The 26,390-nt window shown below is 37.6% G+C and overlaps 1 protein-coding gene across 3 annotated transcripts in view; it reads right to left on the bottom strand.

The window, feature by feature from the left end:
- CNTNAP5 (contactin associated protein family member 5) overlaps positions 1-26,390 on the bottom strand; it is a 982,292-nt gene that overhangs the window by 142,911 nt on the left and 812,991 nt on the right. For all 3 annotated transcript variants that reach the window (XM_081576090.1, XM_081576091.1, XM_081576092.1), the window contains 3 exons: positions 24,089-24,216; positions 23,754-23,924; positions 13,790-14,008 (listed from right to left, as the gene is read on the bottom strand). In XM_081576090.1, coding sequence (XP_081432216.1) covers positions 13,790-14,008; positions 23,754-23,924; positions 24,089-24,216 — 518 coding nt within the window. The remainder of the gene's footprint in view (positions 1-13,789; positions 14,009-23,753; positions 23,925-24,088; positions 24,217-26,390) is intronic.

Below are 26,390 nucleotides of genomic sequence, written 5' to 3'. Positions count from 1 at the left end.
CTTGACCAACTCCTTTACATTTTTGAACAGTCCATTGTTCCAATGTCCAGTTCTAACTGTTGCTTCTTGACCTGCACACAGGTTTCTCATGAGGCAGGTACTGTAGACTGGTATTCCCATCTTGTTAAGAATTTTCCACATTCTGCTGTGATTTACACAGTCAAAGGCTTTAGCATAGTCAATGAAGCTGAAGAAAGTATTTCTCTGAAATTCTCTTGCTTTTTCTCCCATTCAATGGATGCTGGCAATTTGATCTCTGGTTCCTCTGCCTTTTCTAAATAAAGCTTGAACATCTGGGAGCTCTTGGTTCACATACTGTTTAAGACTACCTTGAAGGACTTTCTGAGCATAACCTTTCTAGCATGGGAAATGAGTGCAATCGTAGGGTAGTTTGAACATTCTTTGACATTGCCCTTCTTTGGGACTGGAATGAAAAGGACATTTTCCAGTCCTGTGGCCACTGCTGAGCTTTCTAAATTTTCTGGCATATTGAGTGAAGCGATTTAACAGCAACAACTTCTAGGATTTGAAAAAGCTCAGCTGGAATTCTATCACCTACATTAGCTTTGTTCATAGTAGTGCTTCCTAAGGTCCACTTGACTTCACAATCCAGGATGTCTGGCTCTAGGTGAACGATCACATCATCGTGGTTATCCAAGTCATTAAGATTTTTTTTGCACAGCTCTTCTGTATTCTTGCTACCTCTTCTTAATCTCTTCTGTGTCTGTTTAGCTCAGTTCAGTTGCTCAGTCATGTCTGACTCCTTTCAACCCCATGGACTGTGGCACATCAGGCCTCCCAGTCCATCACCAGCTCTGAGAGTTTACTCAAAATCATGTCAATTGAGTCGGTCATGCCATTCAACCATCTCATTCTTTGTCATCCCCTTCTCCTCCCGCCATCAATCTTTCCTAGAATCAGGGTCTTTTCCAATGAGTCAGTTCTTTGCATCAGATGGCAAAGTATTGGAGTTTCAGCTTCAACATCAGTCCTTCCAATGAATATTCAAGACTGATTTCCTTTAGGAGGGACTGGTTGGATTTCCTTGCAGTCCAAGGGACTCTCAAGAGTCTTCTCCAACACCACCGTTCAAAAGTATCAATTCTTTGGTGCTCAGCTTTCTTTACAGTCCAACTCTCACGTATATACATGACTACTGGAAAAACCATAGCTTTCATTAGACAGACCTTTGTCGGCAAAGAAATGTCTCTGCTTTTTAATATGCTGTCTAGGTTGGTCAGAACTTTTCTTCCAAGGAGTAAGTGTCTTTTAATTTCAAGGCTGCAGTCACCATCTGCAGTGATTTTGGAGCCCCCCAAAATAAAGTCTCTCACTGTTTCCACTGTTTCCCCATCTATTTGCCATAAAGTGATGGGAAGAGCTGACTCATTCGAAAAGACCTTGATGCTCGGAAAGATTGAAGGCAGGAGGAGAAGGGGACAACAGAGGATGAGATGGTTTGATGGCATCACCAACTCAATGGACATGAATTTGTGTAAGCTCTGGGAGTTGGTGATGGACAGGGAGGCCTGGCGTGCTGCAATCCATGGGGTCGCAAAGAGTTGGATACCACTGAGTGACTGAACTGAACTGAACTGATGGGACTATATGCCATGATCTTAGTTTTTTGAATGTTGTGTTTTAAGCCAACTTTTTCACTTTCCTCTTTCACTTTCATCAAGAGGCTCTTTAGTTCTTCGCTTTCTGCCATAAGGGTGCTGTCATCTGCATATCTGAGGTTATTGATATTTCTCCCAGCAATCTTGATTCCAGCTTGGGCTTCTTCCAGCCCAGCGTTTCTCATGATGTACTCTGCATATAAGTTAAATAATCAATATGACAATAAAGTTAAATAGGCAATATGACAATATACAGCCTTGATGTACTCCTTTCCCGATTTGGAACCAATCTGTTATTGCATGTCCAGTTCTAACTGTTGCTTCCTGACCTGCATACATATTTCTCAGGAGGCAGGTCAGGTGGTCTGGTATTCCCATCTTTTTAAGAATTTTCCACAGTTTCTCATGATCCACACAGTCAAAGTCTTGGCATAATCAATAAAACAGAAATAGATGCTTTTTCTGGAACTCTCTTGCTTTTCCATGATCCAACAGATGTTGACAATTTGATCTCTGGTTCCTCTGCCTTTTCTAAAACCAGCTTGAACATCTGGGAGTTCACAGTTCATGTACTGCTGAAGCCTGGCTTGGAGGATTTTGAGCATTACTTTACTAGCATGTGAGATGAGTGCAATTGTGCAGTAGTTTGAGCATTCTTTGGCATTGACTTTCTTTGGGACTGGAATGAAAACGGACTTTTTTCAGTCCTGTGGCCACTTCTGCATTTTCCAAATTTGCTGGCATATTGAGTGGAGCACTTTCACAGCATCATCTTTCAGGATTTGAAATTGCTCAACGGGAATCCATCACCTCCACTAGCTTTGTTCATAGTGATGCTTCCTGAGGCCCACCTGACTTCACATTCCAGTATGTCTGGCTCTAGGTGAGTGATCACACCATCGTGATTATCTGGGTCGTGAAGATCGTTTTTGTATAGTTCTGTGTACTCTTGCCACCTTCCCTTAATATCTTCTGCTTCTGTTAGGTCCATACCATTTCTGTCCTTTACTGTGCCCATTTTGCATGAAATGTTCCCTTGGTATCTCTAATTTTCTTGAAGAGATCTCTAGTCTTTCCCATTCTATTGTTTTCCTCTATTTCTTTGCACTGATCACTGAGGAAGGCTTTCTTATCTCTCCTTGCTATTCTTTGGAACTTTGCATTCAAATGAGTATATCTTTCCATTTCTCCTTTGCTTTTTACTTCTCTTCTTTTCACAGCTATTTGTAAGGCTTCCTCAGACATTTTGCTTTTTTGCATTTCTTTTTTTGGGGATGGTCTTGATACCTATCTCTGTACAACATCATGAACATCCATCCATAGTTCATCAGGCCCTCTGTCTATCACATCTAATCCCTTGAATCTATTTGTCTCTTCCACTGTATAATCTGTGTCTGTTAGCTCCTTACTGTTTCTGTCCTTTATTATGCCCATCTTTGCATTATATGTTCCCTTAGTATCTCTAATTTTCTTGAAGAGATCTAGTCTTTCTCATCTATTATTCTTCTCTATTTCTTTACATTGTTCTCTTAAGAAGGCTTTCTTATCTCTCCTTGCTATTCTTTGAAACTCTGTATTAGTTAGGTGTATATTTTCCTTTCTCCTTTGCTTTTACTTCTCTTCTTTTCTCAGCTATTTGTCAGGCCTCCTCAGACAACCATTTGCCTTGTTTCATTTCTTTTTCTTGGGGATAGTTTTGATCTTCCCCTCCTATACAGTGTTATGAACCTCCATCCTTAGTTCTAGTTCCCAAAATAAAAATGGCAAGCTATTACAGTTAAAATAAATATATAAGAATGTGGATGGGTATAAATATAAATATACGAAATCAATAATGTTCCTATAGAGCAACAATAACCAATTAGACCATGTGATAGCAAGAAAAAAATCCTATTCATCAACAAAAGCAGCCAAACATCTAGAAATTAATTTAAGATCTATGACTGTAAAAAGGAAAATTAAAAAAAAATTACCTTGACTCATTTAGAATAGATGGAACATGCTTTGATGTAATTTAGCAATGTATAGTTATTCTCTTTAATGAAATAAAATCCTAGAGAATTACCCAAGAAAAATTATTTTCAAATAACATGAAAACCTAATTCTAAGAACCATAAAGAAAATAATTATTAAAAGTTAACGGAGCATTAAGAAAAGGAATCATCTGTCTTGGGGTGGGGGGCAGAGAGGGATGTTCTAATCAATATTAAAATATACCCTATAAATGTGATGTTGAAACAGGACCTGGAAAGAAAACTACATAAATAGAGCAGGAAAGTCAGAAACATATTTTTCTTTCTTTTTTTCAATATCTTTTTAATTTTTTTAAACACCAAAAACATTTGCATTGGGGTATATGCAATTAACAATGTTGTGATATTTTCGGGTGAACAGTGAAGGGACTTAGCCATACATATACATGTCCATTTCCCCCCAAACCCCCCGCCCATCCAGGCTGGCACATAACACTGAGCAGAGTTCCATGTGCTATACAATACATTTTTGTTGGTTATCCATTTCAGAAACACATTCTGTATATAGAGAGATTTCATACCTTATTTTATATATATATATATATATGAATTCTAAGTAGCTAGGGAAAAAAGAACCATGAACAAAATGGAGATATAAATAATATTTTGGAAAATAAAGTTACAATACTACCTCAAAACCTCAAACAAAGTCCAGATGAAATAAAGACATAAAAATAGCAGCAAACAAAATAATAACATAAACAAAAACTAAAAATGTTAGTAAAATACAATATAACAGTTTAAAATCATATGCCATTTATACTGACATGCTGTGTTTCCCATGGCGGATATTAAGCAAAAATGCAAAAAAAAAAAAAAAAAACTAGCAAGCACACTGTGGTATAACACATATAAGTATACTGCTATGTAAAAAGAAAAAAAAAAAGTGAAAATAGTGAAAGTGTTCGTTACTCAATTGTGCCTAACTGTTTGCAACCCCATGACTGTAGCCTGCCAGGCTATTCTGTCCATGGAATTCTCTAGGCAAGAATACTAGAGTGGGTTGTCATTTCCTTCTCCTGTGGATCTTCCTGACTCAGGAATATAACCCAGGTCTCCTGCATTGCAGGCAGATCCTTTACTGTTTGAGCCACTAGGGAAACCCTGCTTATGTAAATACACAAATAATAATACTGCATGGTGTTTCCTTAGTGTACTTAAATGTATGTGACTGCCTTGAATGAGGCCAGGAAAGTATCACAGTGGCCTAATATCAGTTATCTCTAGGAAGAGCACTAGGATTATTATTGAATAATTGTATAGCAAACATGTATTTGTGTATTGATTGAATAATTTAAAATACATTTTCATTTATTATGTGTATTATGCATAATACTTCTGATATTTTTTGAGTAATTTAAAAGTTATTTATTTCAAGTTTCAAAAAAAAAACACCTTGCTATATCTAGAATTATGTATATCTGTAAAAATCCTTTATTCATCTATGTGTTATTTAGACATTAGCAAACATCTTTCCCAGAATCAGCATGTTTGTGTCTGGGATGTGGATTGGAGTGCATATGGAATATTCATCTTGGTTTTCTGTAAAGGTTTTTTTTTTTCCCCCAAGACCACAAGCCAAAAATAAGCATTTGCCTTCTTTTTAGCAGAATGGTGACACGGCACAAGATTTTGCCCAGTAGAGTGGTATATGGCTTTCTATGGAAATCCCCACGTGGTTATTATTTATAACTCAGGGTAAGGAGAAGGAAACAAGCAAGAACTTGAATTATTCCTGTTCTGTTGTCCACAGAATTGTGGAGCAGCAGGGACAAGTCCCACCACAGTTCTAGGTGGTTGATTCAGTGGTTCAATGGTCTTCCCAAAGAATTCTCTGAAGTACCGTTTTGCATCTCATCTGGAGATACCCCTGAGAGAACATCATTTGATGGGGCAGGCATCTGCAGCAACATGGATGGGCTTGGAGATTGTCAGACCAAGTGAGGTAAGTCAGAGAGAGAAGGACAAATACCATACGATATCACTGATACGTGGATTTTGAAAAAAAAAAAAAAAAGACAGAAATGAGCTTATTTAAAAAACAAAAATAGACACACAGACATAAGAAATGAAATTATAGTTACCATGGGGGAAAGGGGGGAGGGATAAATTAGGAGGCTGGGATTAACATATACACACTACTATATGTAAAACTGGAGAAGGGCATGGCAACCCACTCCAGTATTCTTCCCTGGAGAATTCCATGGACAGGGGAGCCTGGCTGGCTGTGGTCCATAGGGTCGCAAAGAGTTGGACAAAACTGAGTGACTAACTAAACGACAATGACAATATGTAAAATAGATAACCAACATGGACACACTGTGTAACACAAGGAACTCTACTCAATACAGTGTAATAACCTACATGGGAAAAGAATCTAAAACAAGAGTGGACATATGTATACGTATAACTGAATCACTTTGCTGTACACCTGAAAATAACACAAGATTGTCAATCAACTATATTATAAAGTAAATTTAAATTAGAAAAGTAAAAAATGTTCTCTCAAATGATTTTAAAAAGAAGATGATGAGGCAGGAAAGTCCACCAGAGTCTGGAATAGCAACGTGAGCCATTTTGACTAAAAAGGATCATCTCCCATCTCATAAATAGGAGAGCCAATTCACCCCTCACTGTGCTTCCTTCTGCCACAGTTTTTAAAGATGAAATATCACCAGTAAAGTCACTATCAAAAACAGCCTTAAACCAATGTCTTGCAAGAGCAACTGGAAAAGAAATATCATATGAGCCCCAGGTCTTTTCTAGAGTCAGTCAGAGAAGCTACTCACTTCTTCCAGGCTGGCTGCCAGGCCAAGTCATTGCCTGACTGACAGCAGTTTCAGGGTTTCCTGGATGTTAGGGCCCCTGGAAATCACTCTGATTAGTTTTCTCCGGGGAGACCCTGCTGAGAACAAAGATTACCTCAAAAGTTGAACCATAGGCCCATTCAAAGAAATAAGTCAATAAAGTTAAGTCTGTAATTATAAGCTTTAAGAATTTTCCCTACTAGTCCCAACCACCCCAGAGTGATTTTATGGCTAAGCCCAGGAGACCTTGAAATACAAAAGGAGCCTACAATTCACTAAAAGGATAGTAGCAAGGGCAATTCATGACAAACAGTTCTCACAATCCAATACACTAACATTGCTGTTACATTTTGATGCAATTGTGCAGTAATCACTTTGGGGTTCTTTCTTATTCCAGCTTCCTTTGTGGAAGTGGTAGCTGCCATGTGACAAGAGACACATCATCAACTCTCTCATCAGCAAAAATAAGTTGAAACTTGGAAATGAAGCAAAAAATCATAGATGACATTTGTCCAGTGGAGATGCAGGTAATTTCTTTCCAGTGTAACAGATACCTCCAAAGATGGCATGGTGAGCAAGAGATTTATATCTAATCTCACAACTTTATCCTTTCTTTGTTGTTAAATTCCCCATACCATATCCTAACTTTTTAGATGATCTCTGAACTGGTCATGACATCTTAACGGCTTCCTCATTAATTAATGAGTGAAATAAAATCTTTGACACATGTTCATTTTCTATTTGCCTGAGACTCATGATTTTAGCTTTGGGAAGATTTAACTAGTATCAGTTAAAATGGTGCTGTTGATCATTAGAAAGTATAAAACTGTTACAGAAAGATCTTAACCCCACAATACATAATACCTGGGATAAATAATGATAATAAGATATTTAAAGAACTTTTAGTCTTTTGTATCATCAATGAAGAGGAGTCTGCCAGGTAAATTGAGGGTAGTTTGAGGGAAACTCAAACTCAAACTCATCCTAGTTTGAGGGAAAAGACCATTGGAAGACTATGAGTCAGGGACTTCCTTGGTAGTTCCATGGTTAAGACTCTGCTTCCAATGTAGAAGACGTGGGTTCAATTCCTGGTTCAGTAATTAAGATTCCACATGCCAGGCCACCAAAAATAAGAGAGAGTATGAGTCACAACAATACAAACTTGACTCTAAGGAACCCATTAAATTTAAAAAGTGCTTTTAAGAAGAAAATGGGAGAAGAGTAGGCAATATTTTATGGTCAATGCTTGGGAGGAATGAAAAACAAATTTCTTAAATCAAAGAAAATTACTTTGATTTTAAAAAGTGTGTGTATGTGTGTCTCTGTGTATATTTTGCACAATAAGTCCATGTCATTCTGCTACTGCTAGGGTTCTCCAGCAGACAGGCTTGAGATGAAATTAATGAGGCACAGTGCTTTTTAGGGGGAACCTTTAGGAAACACATCTTTGATCCAAAGGGGAAAGAAGCAGAATGGGCTGAGAAGTGAGCTCTGGGGCAGGTCTGACCATCTAGAACAGCCCCATGGAGAGTGGTAGAGCAAGAAAAATCGATCAGAGATTTGCTTCCTTGGGCCAAAACGGTTGGGTCTTTGTACCCTGGAGTCAACTGACTGTTGTCTGGGTGTATCTCGGCAGCAGGTGCAGTACCTGGAAGACAGACAGAGAGAGACTGTCTTCCAACAGCACTCCCAGTGGCAGAGCCTTCTTGAATGGGTACCTGGGCAGCACATCCCAGAGACTGCCTACCTCATGTTCCTCAGCCTATCTACACATCACAGATGGGGCCTGAAATGATCCTTAATCTTTAGCCTGAGACATGGATAATGAAGAAGGAAGCTGAATTAAAACATGGCACTTTTCACCTCTTCTACAGAATTGCCTTCCCCAACACAAGTGGCGCTGAAGCCAAATTCTTTTCTCTCTGAATCAGAAGAAATTTGGTACTATAATGAGAACAGTGTAAATCTGCCAATCACATGATCAGAGGGTTTGATGATGTCTTCTTCCATTTCATCACTCTCCTCCAAGGCTTTCTTATCTCGTCTTCTGAGTCATCAGCTTTGTTTCCAGAGCCATGCAGAAATGAAACAGGTTATAGGCAGCATTGCAGCATCAACATGCCTGGCTGGGTCCATTCTTTTCTAAACTGAAGCTTCTATGGACTTCCTAGTTACATAAGCTCAATAGCGTTTTGGCTTTGGAAAAGACAAGCAGCTTCTCATTTCCCTCAGTTTAGGTCCTTGAATGTCCAGAGAGTACTGTTTTACTTCTCAGAAAGGTCTGGCTTGAGCTTCTTTTTATAACCATCACCCTAGCTCCACATACACAGTGCTGTATTAATGTTTTGTTTCCTTATCGAGTTACAGATTTTGATGACCAGAGGTGCCAGGGTAATAGGAATGACTGCTTCCATCACTGAGTTTTTGTTGTGGTCCAAATCTCAGGGCATTTCTCCCTGGGCTGCCTGAGAAAAATGATGCCATGTTGTATTTTTCTTTAAAAAAAAAAAGATGGTACGCTTTGAGATATGTTTTCTCAAAGGCAGAATTAAAAATTTAAACAGTGAAACCGAATAAGAAAATTCTACATTCTCCATCAATGGCCCATTATACAAAATGAGCTTCAGTTAAAGTTTCAGAGATTGTAGATAAACATTTCCAAAAGGGTTTTGGAATATTAGGAGCAGAAAAAACTAACATGGGCTTCAGGGTGGGTTTATCAATGCTCAACAACTTCAATATGAGCCATGAAGTGGAAGGGATCATTTGCTTTTTTGTTTGTTTCTTTTTCCCTTTTGGCTGTGCTGCACAGCATTCAGGATCTTAGTTCACCAACCAGAGATTGATCCCCTGCTCCATGCATTAGAAGTGCAGTGTCTTAACCATTGGACTGCCAGGGAAGTCACTGGAAGAGTCATTTAATCATTTACTTCTCTGTAAATAAAAGGAACTAGTAGTTTTTTTTTTAAAGTATGTTCAAGTTCTAAGAATCTGATTTTGTGGAGCATATATGGTGTTGGGGAAGAAAAAAGTGCAAGAGGGAGCGGGTGGCTCTTGTTTTTTTCTTTATCGTAGAAGCACTGAGGAAGCAAAGCATTCATGGGACTTGCCTGCTGGTTTACTGAGGTCTGCTATGAACTTCTTAAATGCATCAGGACACCTCCCCTTATTGAACTATTACAAGAAATATTAGAAATCCTGTATTAATATTTTTTGCTAAAATGACTCAAGCATACTTGACATATTTAGCTTTGAAAAAAACTTTTGGTAAATCAGAACTTATCATCAGAAAGTATAGGAGGATGTAGAAAGACAATGATATCTACACTTCTCACCACTGACATCCTCCACACAACAATGGTTTTACGTAACAAATATGCTTAAAGGTGATTTTCTAGTTCTTCCTTAATGTGAAAAGGATGTATATTTCCTCCTATGCAGACATACATCTTTTCTAATAGAAAATTCTTCTGGCCTGTGTCAGGAGAGCCATCCTTGTGGGGCACTCTCAAGAGTAAATGTAAGCGACTATTCCGCAGAGAGACTCTGGCAGCACAGAGTGTCAGGGCACAGAGCAAATGAGCCTGCCTTCACCACTGACCTCACCAAGTTTGACATGCTTCCTCTGAAAATGGGAATAATAATTCCCAACTGGTGTGGAAGCAGGCGCAGCACAGAGAGGGAGGGGGAAACTCTGCAACTTTATGATTTATCAAGTCAGTGTGATGTTTTCCCCAAGGAGTTCTAAGTGGGAGTTACTTCAGTTTATTCTGATACAAATAAAGCAGCTGAGCCAAAAAGAAAGAAAGAGAAAAAAAAAAAAAGGTTCATGAAAGGCCAAAAAGGTAAGAAGAAAGTAAAGTAACCCAAAAATAAGACTCATAGTCTCACAGCTTTACAAAGTGTCTAGTCTATAATTCCAACATATTAGGAAAGATGAGATGTCAGATTTGGGGACAATGAGATATTTCCCTTGCGGTTAGATACACACAGGCATGAGGGTAAGGATAATTGTCATGTCTAACATACACGTGGAGATGATAGCATATCCACAAGTTGTAAGATTTGCATTACCATACTCATCAATTTCATTCTGCAAATAAAGACAATGAGTCTATTTAGGCTAGTCGCTTTCCTACTAGTGTCCCAAGATCTGATGGCAGTTGACCTGGAGTTCACACCTAGATCTCATCATTTCATTTTTAGTAAAAGGTGCTGCTTCTTAGATTTCTCTTGCCTCATCCTCATATTGACTTGAAAAGCTAGTGCATGCATGCTAAGTCGCTCAGTTGTGTCTGACTCTTTGCGACCCTATGGACTGTAGCCCACCAGGCTCCTCTGTCCATGGGATTCTCCAGGTAAGAATACTGGAGAATCCCATGGACAGAGTAAGGAATAGCAAAAGAGAGGGATTATGCAACCAAGGGTTTTAAAGCTGAAACAATCCCAAGCTTGCAGTGTTCATCTCAGAAGCTCATGTTATGAAATTTCTCCTATTCTATTCAAAAATGCCACCACTTAAATGGCATGGTTGCAACTGTCCCTAACTACCAGGGAAATAAAAGTCTGCAGTTACAATATTGATTCTGGGAATCCAGCATGCATTGACTTGGGTATCAACACTTCAGCGTTTCACATTCCAACGACAGGCACATTGCTAAGAGGTGCATCCATTCTATAAAATTCAATCTGGTACTTAGGAAGCATTCATGGGCACAACAGCAATACCAGTGATTACCATGCTGAACAACACTCTGTTTTGACTGAAAGGTCCTTCAGTGGTTAAAGGTGTCTAGACAGATATATCCAAATTAATGTTTAAGTACCGTCACATTCAATCTATCCAGTTAACCAACTGATAACCAACAAGGATCTACTATATAGCACCAGGGACTTATAGTCAATATTTTGTAATAACCTTTATTCAGAAAATAATCTGAAAAAGAATGACTATATGGATATGCATAATGGTGTCACTTTGCTATACACTTGAAACTAACATGACATTGTAATTCAACTCTAATTCAATTAAAAAAATTAAAGAAAAGAAGCACACAGCAATCATATTTTTTCTGCCAAGCAAGTATAAGAATCCAGTGACAAAATTTCTGAATGATAGAGAAGGCAATTCATCATTTTGGCTGCTGTAGCTAAGTAGAGGTTCTATTTTTTTTAAACTACTGAACCATACAAAATGGAAATATCAGGACTTCTTCTTCTTTTTTTTTTTTTGCCACCCAACATTTCTAAGCAGACTGAACATTAAACAGCAAAATTCAAACCAACAGACAAAAATGACCTCCAATGGCATTTTTTCTTCTTCAAGTACATTAAGCCAAATTCAATAAAGCAGAGTAACATCTGAGATGGAACTTATTAGAAAGAAACATAACAGAAGCAGGTGCTTTTGCTGTAGCTGACCTCAGCAGCAGCTCGAGGAAGGTGTCTCCTCTAGACACATAGACAAGCTCTTATTCACTGCATTTGTGACCAATTTAACAGAAATGTCTAGAGATTAAAACCTGCAAGAAACACAGCTGCCTCTTTTCACTTTCAACTTGCACAAAGTTTGTCACATTTTCAAGCTGTATGATAATTTCATAACTACATGAAATTTTCATGAAGGGATTGAAAAATTCCATTTTTATACACACCTTTCAACCAGAAAGATTCATCAATATAGTCTGAAGATAAATTAAACTTTGGCATGGAATATAATTTATGAAAATTGCAAAGTACTTGAATTGATTATACCAAAAAAGACATTAAATCTTGATGACTAGCAAACTTATTCAGAGCAATAAAATGTTATGTTTAAATAGAATTAAGGCATCAACATAAATTAAAAATATACATTTTAATAGTAAATCATATCACTTATGTAGGTTAATTAAGTGAATGCTTTTTCATCATCATTCATAAAAATGTTCTTAATCACTTATGTCTTAGCTTCTGCTGAATATGTAAAACATGATAGATGAAGAAAGAAATATGATTACTGTTGGAAAGACAGATTACATATTCTGTTACTTTTTTTCTTTTAGTTGGTGTGTTCTTAGTGACAACTTTACTCAGAGTTAAAAGTTGCACAGACCTGGATTTCAAGAAAACAATTAAAATATACCCATTGATAGCTGATGACATTTTATTACTAGCAGTAAAGCTATATAGTGTGAGCTGATAAAATAAGGAAAGAAACTTGAATCTGGGTATATCGGCAAATTTTGGAACTTATTGGTACTACTGTTCTAAGCACCTGAACTTCAAGTTTCAGATAAGAGCAGTATCTTCACTTTGATAATAATACAATATAACTTAATATTTACAGCTCTGTTTTGTACTTTAAACCTATATATGCCCTGCTCAACCTAATTTCAAAGAATCCCTCCTAAATTATAGCAATAATGTGAACTTTTCATTTCCTATCTGGATTAATGTGGTGAAATTCTCTCTATTTCTGTCTCTCTGTCTCCCACAATACACACACACACACATACACACATACACACACACACACAGTGAGCAGTTGAAAAACATGTTTTATTACATAAGTCATCTTTCAATTCCCACCATCCAACAGGGAACCTGATTTGTTTTTGGTACTCACTTAATATTTATGGAATGAATGAATGAATGAAAGGCTCAGTGAAAGATGTTTGAGTCCTCGCAGGCCCTATTGCCAGCAGTGGCAGTCAGCTCAGATGAGCAACTTATCTAAAGGCTGGTTCTGAGTCTCAAGGAGGGAATGATCAGTGGAGAGATGTATGCCTGGGGACTAGGGCTATTTTTCTGTGCAAGTATCAAGCAGCCACCTAAGGGATGTAATTTCTGGAAGTATTAAAGAAGCTCTTAGCTTAAAAACCAATATTTCCCTCCCCTGCCATTTGTTGATTCCCCAAATCCCTTGAAGATGCTGTAACATTTATCATTACATGGTTATCAAAAATCATCAGGAGTTAGGTGTCACTAAGAAAGGTGAATTGTAGCCCCCTGACAGAGTCAACATCTAAAAAGGTTTAAATAGCTTACACTCCTTTTTCTGAGAGTATATTTTGATTATAAGGATGAAAAATAATAGGAGTCCCTAAACATCTAAAGTTTGCTGAGACCCCCGCAAACTTTGCTACACAATGACATAATCTTTCATTCTTGAAGCTAATGAATCTAGAAAGGAAGAATTTGTAAAATTACATCTGTAATTATAAATGCTTTATGAAATACTGTAATCATTTCTCAGCTCTAAAATAAAAATAGTAATACTCCTTGGGCCCAGTTCCACTGTGGTCATGTAGGGTTTTTAGCACAAAGGGCACCTTAAGATGTCCCCTACCTACAAACAGCTGGCTGTTGAGCTGTAACCGGAAATGGCCCTCTTCTGAGGTCTTCCTGGTCATCCTCGGGAGGTTGTCCACTTGGAGCGAGGTCTCCTTGAGGTTCCTCTCAGCCCGGACATAATGCCATTGGTTGTCATTCAGAGGAGAAGGAGACTGGACTATGAGCTCTATGGGGCCATTCCCAACATCAATGGCAAAAGTGATCTCAGAAGGAGCTAAAACAAAAAACAGATTCAGGTAGAAAGATGAAGGGAGTTGTCAGTGCATTTAGGACACAAACATATTCTGAACGAATGGTAAAACGATTATAAATGCTAGGTAGGGAGGACATCAGTTGAAATCCCTGCAGTATTGAAATTTCCACTGATAATAACAACTACCAACTACTAAATCCCAAGCTCCATCTTTTTCCCTCATTGGTTCTCATTGTGAAAATTCAGGAAATAGAATAGGGACCAGGGCCCCTGATGCCAATCTGATAAAATACACCAGTGCCAAGGTGCTAGATTTTCTGGATATGTTCTGACTTCATTTGTGCCCTCATAGATAGCTATAGATCCTGGGTTAGCTAAGAAGACACCCTCCTGCAGAGAGAAGAGCACACTCTGGAAAGTCTACTGCTTTGCTTATTCATTATGTGTATTATAATAATGCATTTCATATATAACATTATTATATGTATTATATATTATTACTCTGTAATGTATTATTTTTTCAATACATATGATATAAGCATTCATGCTTTTCCTGAATTTTTTTCAAAATGAGGCTCAGAAATTTTAAGTGCCTTGTCTGCATCACTGGAAATGGCAGTATCTAGGTCAAATACAACTCTCCCCCTCAACTCCCCATACAGGGATTTTTTTTCATGACTCTTTCTACCTTTCTAAAATAATCTGCTTATTGTATAGGACAAGAAGCAGCTGTTGGGTATAATGCTACCTATGATGATGATGATGATGATGATGATAATAGGAAGATAATAGTGGTGATCATGATGGTGGCAGAAGTGGTGGTAATGATGATGATGATGGTGGTAAGGATAGTGGTGATGGTCATATTGGTGGTGATGGTGGTGGTGAGGATAATGGTGATGGTCACATTGGTGAGGATGGTGGTGGTGGTAATGATGGTGATGATGATAGTGAGGATAGTGGTGATGGTCATATTGGTGATAATGGTCATGGTGATGGTGGTGGTGAAGATAATGGTGATGGTCATATTGGTGAGGATGATGGTGGTGATGGTGACGGTGGTGGTAATTCTGGTGGACAGGGTAGTGGTGATGGTCATACTGGTGAGGATGGTGGTGGTGGTGGTGGTTGTGGTAGTGGTGGTGATGATACTATCAACCCTGAAAAAGAAAAATAAGTAGCAGCAGCACAGTACACACAATGAACTCTGCTGAGCACTTTTCTAAGCACTGACCATAGATGCTCTCATTTAATCCTCAGAACAACTCTATGAAAAACGTATCATTTTTAATTTCCATCTTATGGGTAAGAAAATAAAAGTTAAGAGAAGTATAAATAATTTGCTCAAAGATTCCTCAGTAATTAGAATCTTCATCATTTTTCTCTAATTTAGTATATCTTCTTGTATTTTCTGTTATTATGTAAGAAATCTACATCTGAAGGATGTAGAGAAGCAAATAATAAATTGAATTTGAGGGTAAGACAGTCGCCTTTCAAGAACAGAAACCTTCATATTCCAGACCTTCCTTTCTTCTCAGAACCTTTTGACGGTCCCTCGCTTCTTTACTCCCAAAATAGGACATGTGTATTTCTTTGACACGATCATCAACTAACCGATCTGAATTTTCAGCAGTACCAAAGGTCAAACATCACCCTGAATTATACCTTTCTCAACCTTTAAATTTTAATAGAAACCAGACCTTGGTAAAGAAGATTTCAATATGAGGATTTCAAGTAGCAGAGAATTTGATTTTGCCTCCTGGTGAATGTGAACCATGACCCCAAAGAGAGGCAATAAGATAAAAGGTTTAAAAATGAGATGTGAGGGCTTCCCTAGTGGTCTTGTGGTTAGGAATCTGCCTGCCAATGCAGGGGACAGGAGTTTGATTCCTTCTCTGGGAAGATCCCACATGCCATGGAACAACTAAACCTGTGCCACATGACTACTGAGCCAGTGCTCTAGAGCCTGTGAGCAACAACTACTGAAGCCCGTGCTCCACAGCAAGAGCTGCTGCTGCTGCCAAGTTGCTTCAGTCATGTCTGACTCTGTGCGACCCCATAGATGGCAGCCCACTGGGCTCCCCTGTCCATGGGATTCTCCAGACAAGAACACTGGAGTGGGTTGCCATTTTCTTCTCCAACGCGTGAAAGTGAAGTCACTCAGTCATGACTGCAGCCTACCAGGCTCCCCCATCCATGGGATTTTCCAGGCAAAAGTACTGGATTGTAGTGCCATCGCCTTCTCCGCCAGAACAAGAGAGGCTACCACAATAAGAAGTCCACTCCACACAATGAAGACCCAGCAAGACAAAATATAAACAAATGAATAAATATTTTTTTAAAAAATGGGATTTGAGACATAGACTCTGGAGCCATCATAACCTAAGGCAAGTTTTCAAGCTTGTTACCTCTTAGTCTTCTTTGTAAAATGAGAACATTACCTCTTAGTCTTCTCCTTTGTAAAATGAGAATAAAATATTAACTAGTTGTCAGGTTGTTTATAAATTCATCCTGACAAAGTTGCTAGAACTGTATATGACATGTAGAATGAACTCAATATAGTGACATGATTCATCAACCCTGATCAATCGTCTTTGCCTCATAAACCTATGCATTAAAGGAAACAGAATTGAAGGGAGCAAATCTGATTCAACAATGAAAAGATTAAATAAGAACAAAGTTGTCCCACTGAGCCATTTCTTGTTTCTTATCAGGCCACCAGTGCCACCTTGAAGCTCTGCTCACCCAGAGACCAAATAAACATTACTGAGAGGGTGAAGATAAATGGATTTCTCTTTAAAAACACAGGTAAGGACTGGTGAGACTGATGGGGAGGGCTGCTAAAGATTTTGCTAGAAGCCTTTATGCAAAGCTGATCTTGTGTATATTAAGGTCCATATAGACAGCACGTCTTTGTGGAGGGCTGGCTGCACAGCTCTGTCTGCTCTCCACCCCCTGCCATCCTTAACTCCATGTTATGTTTTCAGACTGTGCTTATCTCTACTTCAACATTTATCCCTCTGTTGTATAATGATCTGTTTATGATCTGTCTCCCAGCTAGTCTGCAAACTCTAGATGAACACCTCATTTACTGGAAAACCAGAACCTAGGACTGGGCCTTGTATACAGGAAGCTCTCAACAAACTAAAATTTCATTCATTAAAATGTTACATTGCACATACTACATCCAACTTTGCAATTTTCTTATTTTTTTTTAATTTTATATCAAGATATTAAGTCCTTAAAAAGCTTCTAAAATTATTATTATTTAACTTAATTCAAGTCACTACTAATGATCAACTATGTTCAACTCATTCCTAGAACTAGGAAAGAATCAGTGAAATGCAATAATAATAGCCAACATTTACTGAGTGCTTATACCATGATCCAGGCACTCTGCTAAGCATTTTTCATTAATCAACTCATTACAATCCTATTAGAAAGGAGGGAACTGATCCACAGATAGCTGAGAAATTACTTCAACCCAGAGTTGGCAGAGTTGGTATTTAAATCCTGGTGATGTGTCTCTGGAGCTCACTTTTTAACCCACTTGTCCTGTGACAAATTGTCCATCTTCAAAACCTATACAAGCCCTACCTGGGCAGTCAAATCTGGGTATAAATCAATATAGTATAGGTTCCTCAAAAAAACTGAACGAAATAAAAAATAAATACATGATGATACCTCCAACATTGGCTAGTGACTTGGTGGACTGGACACTTGAGCCCAACATGAACTAGCTCTTATTTTCTGGGGGGATAGACATAGCCCAGTGGCCCAAGATGGGAAAGCTGGTGGCCCTGTGGTAGCATCACCTCTATCATTAATTTACCTTCCTGCCTCTCCTTCTCCCAACAGTCTGACAAATATCCTCCCTCATTATTTATACCGTATGATTCAAGACAAAGTTAAGGAGTTACTTGAGTATTTAGATGGGTTTTTACCAAACCAAGCTTGTGCTAAGCAGAGACGAATGAAACAAAATGAGCTCATGGTGTACTTGAGAGAAGACTGGCAAAGAAAGGGCATGTCAAGTGGAGGAAAGTACCATAAGCATGAGCAATCGAATACCGAGTACTCCTAGGCAATTAGAAGAAGCTTCTAAAGCTTCTGTACAAAGCCCTTGCTTCCTTGAACTGTGACACCTTCTCTGTGTCCTCAGACCCACTAAAGTCAGGTATGTGAGACATCTCAGGGACCATAATGGAATAAAGAATATGCAAGGCCTTAATGTAGTCTATCAATCTCTCAGACCTCCCATGTATTCATCTGTAAAAAAAAAAAAACAGTCATAAATGAAATGAAATATTGTTAAACTTTTTTGGAGGCATGGACTCTCTGAGGATCTGATGACAAACTTACCTCCAGAAAAAAAAAGCACATACAATTTTGCATTCAGTTGTAAAGACTTTTTGAATGTCCTATGCTTCAAAACAAGAAGGAAAATAATGCTATTTTCTCGATTTCTAACATTCTTGGTCCTTTAGGTAGTTTTGCAAAGAAGAATAAGGAGTTGTTCAAATGAACAGAGAATTGAATCCTGGATTATGAATCTTACTGGGTGACTCTGGGTGTGTTATTTACCCTCTCAAGACTTACTGTCCTCATCTGTGTTTTGGACTATGAGTCAAACAATATAAAACATAATATCTTGATGATTATACATAGGATAATTTGAAAGCAAAATTAAATAATGAATATAAAGCAGTTAGTACTATGTCTAATCAGAGTAACTACTTAGCCATTTAGTATAAATGTACTTATTATTAGTATTAATTTTTACTGTTCTCTAAGCATCTTAGTATTATATCTTCAAGTCAGCATCACATTGCCAATATTGTTGATATAGTACATCTGAAAACCAGAAATAAAATTTCTAGATATATAGACACAGATATGGATGTAGATATAGCTATAGATGCTGATATAGATACAGATACAGATTTAGTTGTCTGTCTGTCACTCCTCCCCTCTCTACCAAGAAGACAAAAGTTAATCACCTGGAAACAATATGAGACCCTGTCAGCCTGGAGATGTCACCAGAAGAATCCACATAACAAACTTTACTAACTAGCCTTTATCTCTATCTTTGGAATCCTTAAACTGCTTTCCTTTATCCAATTATTTTTCCACAGACTAACTATTCTTTCAAGATGTTATATGAGCTGAAGTTCTAAGCCACCTCTTTGAGTTATTCCTTTTTTCTGGGTATTCCCCATCCATACATAGGTATACGTTAATACATTTCTGTTTTTCTCTTGTCATTCTGTCTTTTATTACGGGGTTCTGAGCCAGGAACTCAGATATTTAGAGTAAAAATAAAATTTTCCCCCTACAGTTTTAGGGACAGCTATCATTCCTGCCAGGTGTAAGAGCCGGGGCTCAGGCAAAAACAATCTGCAATCTTCACTTTCCCGGCCAGAGGCATTGATTCCTAGGTAGAGGATAGTATTGACATTTGGAAAAGTGCTTTCCCACCAGTTGAAATTTGCCTCTCTCTTGAGAAAAAGCTAAACTTGACTGATGTAATGATAGATATTTGGAAGTCAGAGCTGGGAGAGAAATGCACTAGGCCACTGCTAACGTTTGTTCACTGCTGAATCTAACCAGAAACAAAGTACCCTACCAATTCTGTACTTAGTCACATGCCCTGGTACCAGTGAATTCCCATTCTTGTGTTTTTTTTAATTATAGTCAAATGTGTCTGATTGGCATGTGGGTGCCACCAATTCCATCTTGTACAAATAAGCAACGAAGAGATGAAGAACTTCCTCACAATTTAGAATTCAAGAAACAGAAATTAGAATCCACACTGCATTATCAACAATAGTCTCTTTTCATGATGCCAAACTGTTCTCAACAGCCATTTTCTTCTGATCCCCTCATGCACCCCAAAATGTCTATTTTTACCCGCACAGCCATTGTGAGCTAATTGTCAAAATAGCTATTATTTTTATATCATCTGAAACAAATCCATTAAGACTTGAGGACATAAAGTATCTTGTGTTTCATAGAGTAAGACTAATCTCAAGGTTACAAAATAAAAATGTCTTTAGTTAGAAGTGACCCAGAAGGTAATAGATTGAGAATTTTATGCTAACTTGTTGTTCAATGTTCAACAATTTGGACACCTCGATTTTGAAAACTTCTCTTCAGATAGTTACACAGTAACATTCCTTTGGGTTGAGAGAGAAATCTACTCTGAAAAATCTACCATGAAGGCTATTTTCTTTCTAGGAAGTTGACCTGTAGAAGAATCTCTTTGGGATGAAAATTCCATCCATATAAAAAATATAGTGGAGATTTCCCTGCTAGTCCAGTGTCTAAGACTCTCCGCTCCCAATGCACGGGGCTGGGTTAGATCCTTGGTCAGGGAACTAAGATCCCTCCTGCTGCAACTAAGAGTTTGGAGGTCTCAGATAATGATCACCCATGTTGCCACGAAGATCCCACATGAGGAAACTGAGACCTGGTACAGCCAAATAAATAAATAAACGAGAAAGGCTTCTTATTTGAGAAAGGATTCTCAAAGCACAAGAACATCATAGCCTAGCAGAAGGAGGACATTAAAGAAGAAAAAAAAAAAGACATAAGATGAATGCAGCTGTTAGTAAGAAATGAAAGATCCACCCCCTTTCTCCCATGCTTGTCTGTTTTTCCTTTTAAATTTATTTATTTATTTATTTTGGCTAAGTCAGGTCTTCATTGCTGTGCACAGGCTTTCTTTAGATGCAGCGAGCAGGTGGGGTACTCTCTAGTTGCGGTTTGCAGGCTTCTCATTATGGTAGCTTCTCTTGTTGCGAAGCACAGGCTCTAAGGCACATGGGCTTCAGTAGTTGCAGCTCTCAGCTCTAGAGCACAGTCTCAGCAGTTGTGGTACACAGGCTTAGCCGGCCCACTGCATATGGAATCTTCTTGGACCAGAGATTGAACCCATTTGCCCTGTATTGGCAGGCAGGTTCTTAACCACTGGACAACCTGGTAAGTCCTGTTTTTCTTTTCAAATAATAATCATAAAACAAGATATTTTGAAAAATATGAGGCTTTGGACTTTGAAAAAGTTTACATAAAATCTTATTTTGAAAAACACATGTTCTCTAACCTGGTGAAATGTGTACACCAAACAATGACATAACTGGATTTTAAATTTCAATCAGATTTAATATCACTTGCATTTAAAATAGTTTTGTACAATATAATAGTAAAACATAAAGCATAAGGAAGCATCATCTAAAAGACAAAATATAGTACCAGAAAGTACAAACAAATTGGACATTGAAATGTAATTAATACTAAATCATAGCTCATTATTGTGTGATAATATGCCATAATATTTGCTGCTGCTTTAATGAATTGAAAGGCCTTAGGGCTTGATTTTTATTGAATTTACATTGAGGTTATTATATCCATATTATTAAATGCTTGGCACTCAACTCCACATATTTAGAACTTGCCCAAGGTAGGTATGAGGGATCTTATTTCGCACTAAAGCCACAAGAGCTTCCTCCCATTAGCAGCCTAAATCACTGGAGTAAAAGGAGGTTAAAACTACCAATTAGAGAGATCTTTTTTTTTTGTATTGTGCTGTAACTGCAGAAGAAACACTTAGCTGTGTCGTGCTTTGCAGGAGACTTGTACAGACACCTCAGCTACCTCTTCCAGCCAGCACTTTTTGTCTCTTTCTCTGGAGTGCTCAAATTTCTAAGTTTCTGTTGCTAAGACATTACTTAAGCTTCCAAGGGCATTTCTTATAGTCATATTACTACTGTAATACAGTCAGTTGCATCAATCAAACCAAAGAAAACATCCATTTGGATCCAGATAAATGAGACGCCTAATGAAAACCACACATCTCCCTAGTCATGACTTTAATAAGGGCAAGATCGTGGGAGCAGTCCAATTTGTGTATGAGAAAAAGTGGGATACACTGAAGGCAGAGAATCAGGAAACTAGCAAGAGCAACTAAAAGATGTGTTTTCTATCATTGCCACACACCAGTAATTCTAAATAATACCAGCAATAAAATGTTCCTCCACCAAGAAAAAAAAACTGTAACAAATGCTGATGTTGATATTACTTTTTAATAATGTATATGTAAGGTTCAAATAGTACATTGCTTACCATTTAATACATATTATATCCAAGAGGAAAGTGAATAGAGAGAACTCCTGACTTAACTATAGGCTCCTGAACATGCAAACTAAAATATGTGTGTGTTTTTAAGAATAAGAACTCAAGTTTTGAATTTCTATTTTTACAGTTATTGTACTATCACTGTTTAACTTCGCTCTACTGTTGAAATACTTGAACATATAGTACCACAGGGACTGTGAACATAAATCACACCTGAAGAAAGCTTGTGTTAATCTTTCAGTCATGCCTGACTCTCTGCAACCCCATGAACTGTAGTGCACCAGGCTCTTATGTCCATGGAATTCTCCAGGCAAGAATACTGGAATGGGTTGGATTCCCTTCTCCAGGGGATCTTCCCAACCCCGGGATTGAACTTGGGTCTCCTGCATTGCAGGTGGATTCCTACAGTCTAAGCTACCAGGGAAGTCCAAGAGAGCTTAAGTAATTCCAAGTCCTTAGGAACTATGTGAGGCTTTACCAAATGGAATAGTAACCTATGACGAATTTTCTAATACAAGTATTTTAGTGAATATTTTTTTATTTTGAAGATATTTGAAATTGCTAGCATTGATGGTGAAAAAATAGAAAGCATTGCAGCTTCTGAAATTTATTGTAAAATGGAATTTTTATGAATCTCTATCAAACTTAGCCTTATGTTTAAAATCAATCTTTCCTAAATGTATATATCTATTGCTTAATGTGCAACATATTTTAAGTTTAAAATTAATAAAAAGTACCCTTTGATCAGTATGAGAGAAGACGAATGGATAAATCTCATTATGCTCTCTTTTGAACATGATGAACATGCAAAGAAAATTAATTTTGATGAAATCACTCACAAAGTTGCATAAGTCAAGCATAAGAAACATAAATTTTAATGTTACTACTATTCTGTGACAGGTCAATATGTAGGTATTTTCCCTTTTATATAAAAAATTAATTAATGTGATTAAAATTACTTATTGTATTGTCTTTTTTCTACTGGAATTTTTATTAGCATAATTACATATAAAATTTCATTAATAGAACGTTTCTCCATCTGCAGTTCTATTACCTTTCATTTAACTTCACGAGTATTTCTGAATATACTTTCTTTACAGGAAATGGAATGTTAAAAAATGATCCACATCCTGACATAAAATTCACTAGATACACCCCTGTTTCATGGTAAAGTGGTAGAGAAACAATGAAAATTCTGATTGTGTAAGCACATACTCTTGATGATGGGAAATAAGTCAGGAAACACCTTGCAGAGCAAAAGTATAGCAAAAAAGGGAACACTAAGTATAAACAGAATGCAGAATACTAGTGTTCTCAGCATTCCATAGACACTGTAATGGTGTGAAAACCTAAAAAATATGTAATAAATGCCCATGGATCACATAAAGAACACTATAAATAAATATCTATGGGAATTTGGGGAATGCACTATTTTGAAGAGAGAATGACTCTTTAAATATTGTTAGGTAATAATAAAAAGTATAAGAAGAAACTATAAATTACCATTGCTAATCTGACAGATACCCAGGGAGATTAACTTAATGGTTAAAATACACACTAGTTGCTTGTGGAAAAGATAAGATTAAAACTTCTGTTGATCAGTTACATTAGATTTATAAATGAGAAAACTTACAGCTTATTTCCAGTCGGATGAAGTCTTTAATGCCAAGGTTTTCTAGGAAAACTCCAGATAAAGACGTGGTTTTAAAAAAGAAGGATATATCAGCACTGAATTCCGCATGGAAGGTAGGAAAGTGGAGGTAAGAGGCTTCTGTATAAAATGATACCGCATTCCAAAAGTGTCCTGCAAATGAAAAAGATATCCTTAAGCATGGAATGGGTTATAGGAAAGCACTGGGCATGTGGATAATTTTCAGGATTGGGGGACACTGCAGGGAAAAAGGATAAGGGAATAACATCTTGAGCTTATGTAAGGAGAGAGAAAGCTTCTTTCAATTTAGTACTCACGGTCACCATAGCAACGCAAGGGACCAATTCTCCAAGCAGCTTCTGAGTTTGTTCTGTCCGTATCAGTGATAACTATCTGAGTGACAGGCAAGTGGTCTTTGAAGGAAAGAAGGCCAGTATCATTTGTCCTGAAAAACATAAATTTAAGAAAAAAAGAGGAGAAAATGTGAGTAATCTAGGGATTCTTTACCAAGCCTCCTCTTTTCAAAAGTGATTTGTGTAGGTGCAACAGGGTGGGGGCAGAGAGGAGACTAACAGAAGGCCTTTCATCTATGTGTGAAAGTCTGGGATGCCAATTACAAAATCCATGGCCAGTTTCCAAACACAAGTAGATTTTACATCTTCCTTAAGTCTTTCCAGAAAAGTAGATAGCTTACAGAGCTTGTTGCTGCTTTTTGTAGCTTGAAAGCACCCCACCTGCCCAATGCAGCACTGACAGAACATGAAACAATACCTCTCTTACTATGAAGAGATCAGATATCTCAGTAACAAATTTGAAATAGGCATCACAAAGCCTCTTAAAATCACTCCAAGGACTTGTTTCTGTCACCTGCCAACAGGTTTTAATCATCTTAGGATGTTTCTTATCACCTTTTAACTCTAGGTGGTTTGTTGCTTTTCATTCTTCTCTTCTACATTTTAGAGATTTTTGGTAGCTGATGACTCTAGCTTTGTCTCTGCTAATTATGCAACTAAGAAACTGATTAGTCAGCCTTTGACAAGAAAATTAAAAATGAATGGGGTTAAGCTATACACAACTCCCACCCGCCTTTGTTTTTGAGTTGTGACTTTGGATGAATGGCAAGGACATACCATTTAACTGATAGTAAAAAAAAAAGTAGGTAAAAAACTGGCATTGAATGAATATGCAGCTACTGATAGTAAAAAAAAAAAAAAAAAAATGTAGGTAAGAAACTGGCATTGAATGAATATGCAGCTATTTAGAGCCAGAAATATACTAGGAGGTCAGTAATACCCTTATGCAATGGGTACCGTTATTTCCATCACAAATGAGGAAACTGAGGCTCAGAGATATGGGATAACTTGGCCTATGGTCACATGGCAGAAGGGGTAGAGGTCTAGTTACTTAGTGTATATCTCAACCTTAAATTTAACAAGTATATGTCATTAATACATGTTAATATGAAATGAATTGAATCTTATGAGGTAGTTTGAAAATTACACATGAGTGGGCTGAACTCCCCACCCACGTAGACTCAAGTAAGCACAAGCTGGATCATCTTGTCTGTACCTGAGAACTGGGAGGCAGAACACCATGCCACAACGATCAAGGAAAAGTATATGATGCAATAGTTTTTTTATAAGAGCACAAAGGAGCAAATTATTAGTGGTCCTCTCTCTTTAGGTACAAATAATTCAACACAACAGTCAAAACATTCAAAATCAATGTTGTCTTTCATCACCATTCACATATTATTTACAGCTCTGAGTCTAGAGACAAAGAAAATAATGTGTCTAATTATGAATTGGGAAATTATGTCAAGGACCACGTAGTGTGATGTAGTGCTTTAAGGATAAAGCTTTAAAAGCACATGGATTTGTTCTGAAATCCCAGATTCCCAGTTTCCAACTGTGCCACTTTGGGCAAATTATTTTATTTCTAAGATTCCACAGTATCTTCAGTTGAAAAATGGAAGTAATGTCTATATCACAGAGTTATAGCAAGAATTAAATGAGATGATATAGTCACTTAGCATGGTACCTGATCTATGGTAAATGCTCAAAAATAACAGTATTAACACTCATTTGAGTTCTCATCTTCGTCCCCAAATCACTTTGCAGCCTGAGGCAAGTCAATTCATCTTTTCATACACCTAGTTACAATTCTGTCTTAAAGATCTCCATACTACACAGAATGTTGAGGAAAATTAAATGTTAATATTAAGCATCCAACTCCTGAGATTTGTAGAAAAATGCACTAATTCACTTTGGTTATAAACAAATCAGATATTTACCTGTATATATACTGTTATGGACTTCCCTGGTGGCTCAGACAGTAAAGCGTCTGTGCACAATGCAGGAGACCCGAGTTTGATCCCTGGGTTGGGAAGATCCTCTGGAGAAGGAAATGGCAACCCACTCCAGTACTCTTGCCTGAAAAATCCCATGGATGGAAGAGCATGGTAGGCTACAGTCCATGGGGTCACAAAGTGTTGGACACAACTGAGCGACTTCACTTTCTTCATATACTGTTATAGGTCTAATCACCCAAAATGTAAAGAAATGAACTATCTTTTATCTGTAATTTGAGTACCTGTATTTAAAAGCCAATCAGAGGATA

Source organism: Giraffa tippelskirchi, chromosome 3, assembly GCF_054371585.1.
Source record: "Giraffa tippelskirchi isolate mGirTip1 chromosome 3, T2T-mGirTip1v1.2.pri, whole genome shotgun sequence".
NCBI lineage: Eukaryota > Metazoa > Chordata > Mammalia > Artiodactyla > Giraffidae > Giraffa > Giraffa tippelskirchi.
Note: the sequence above shows the minus strand (reverse complement) of the source record. Positions and strands in the feature narration are given on the sequence as shown.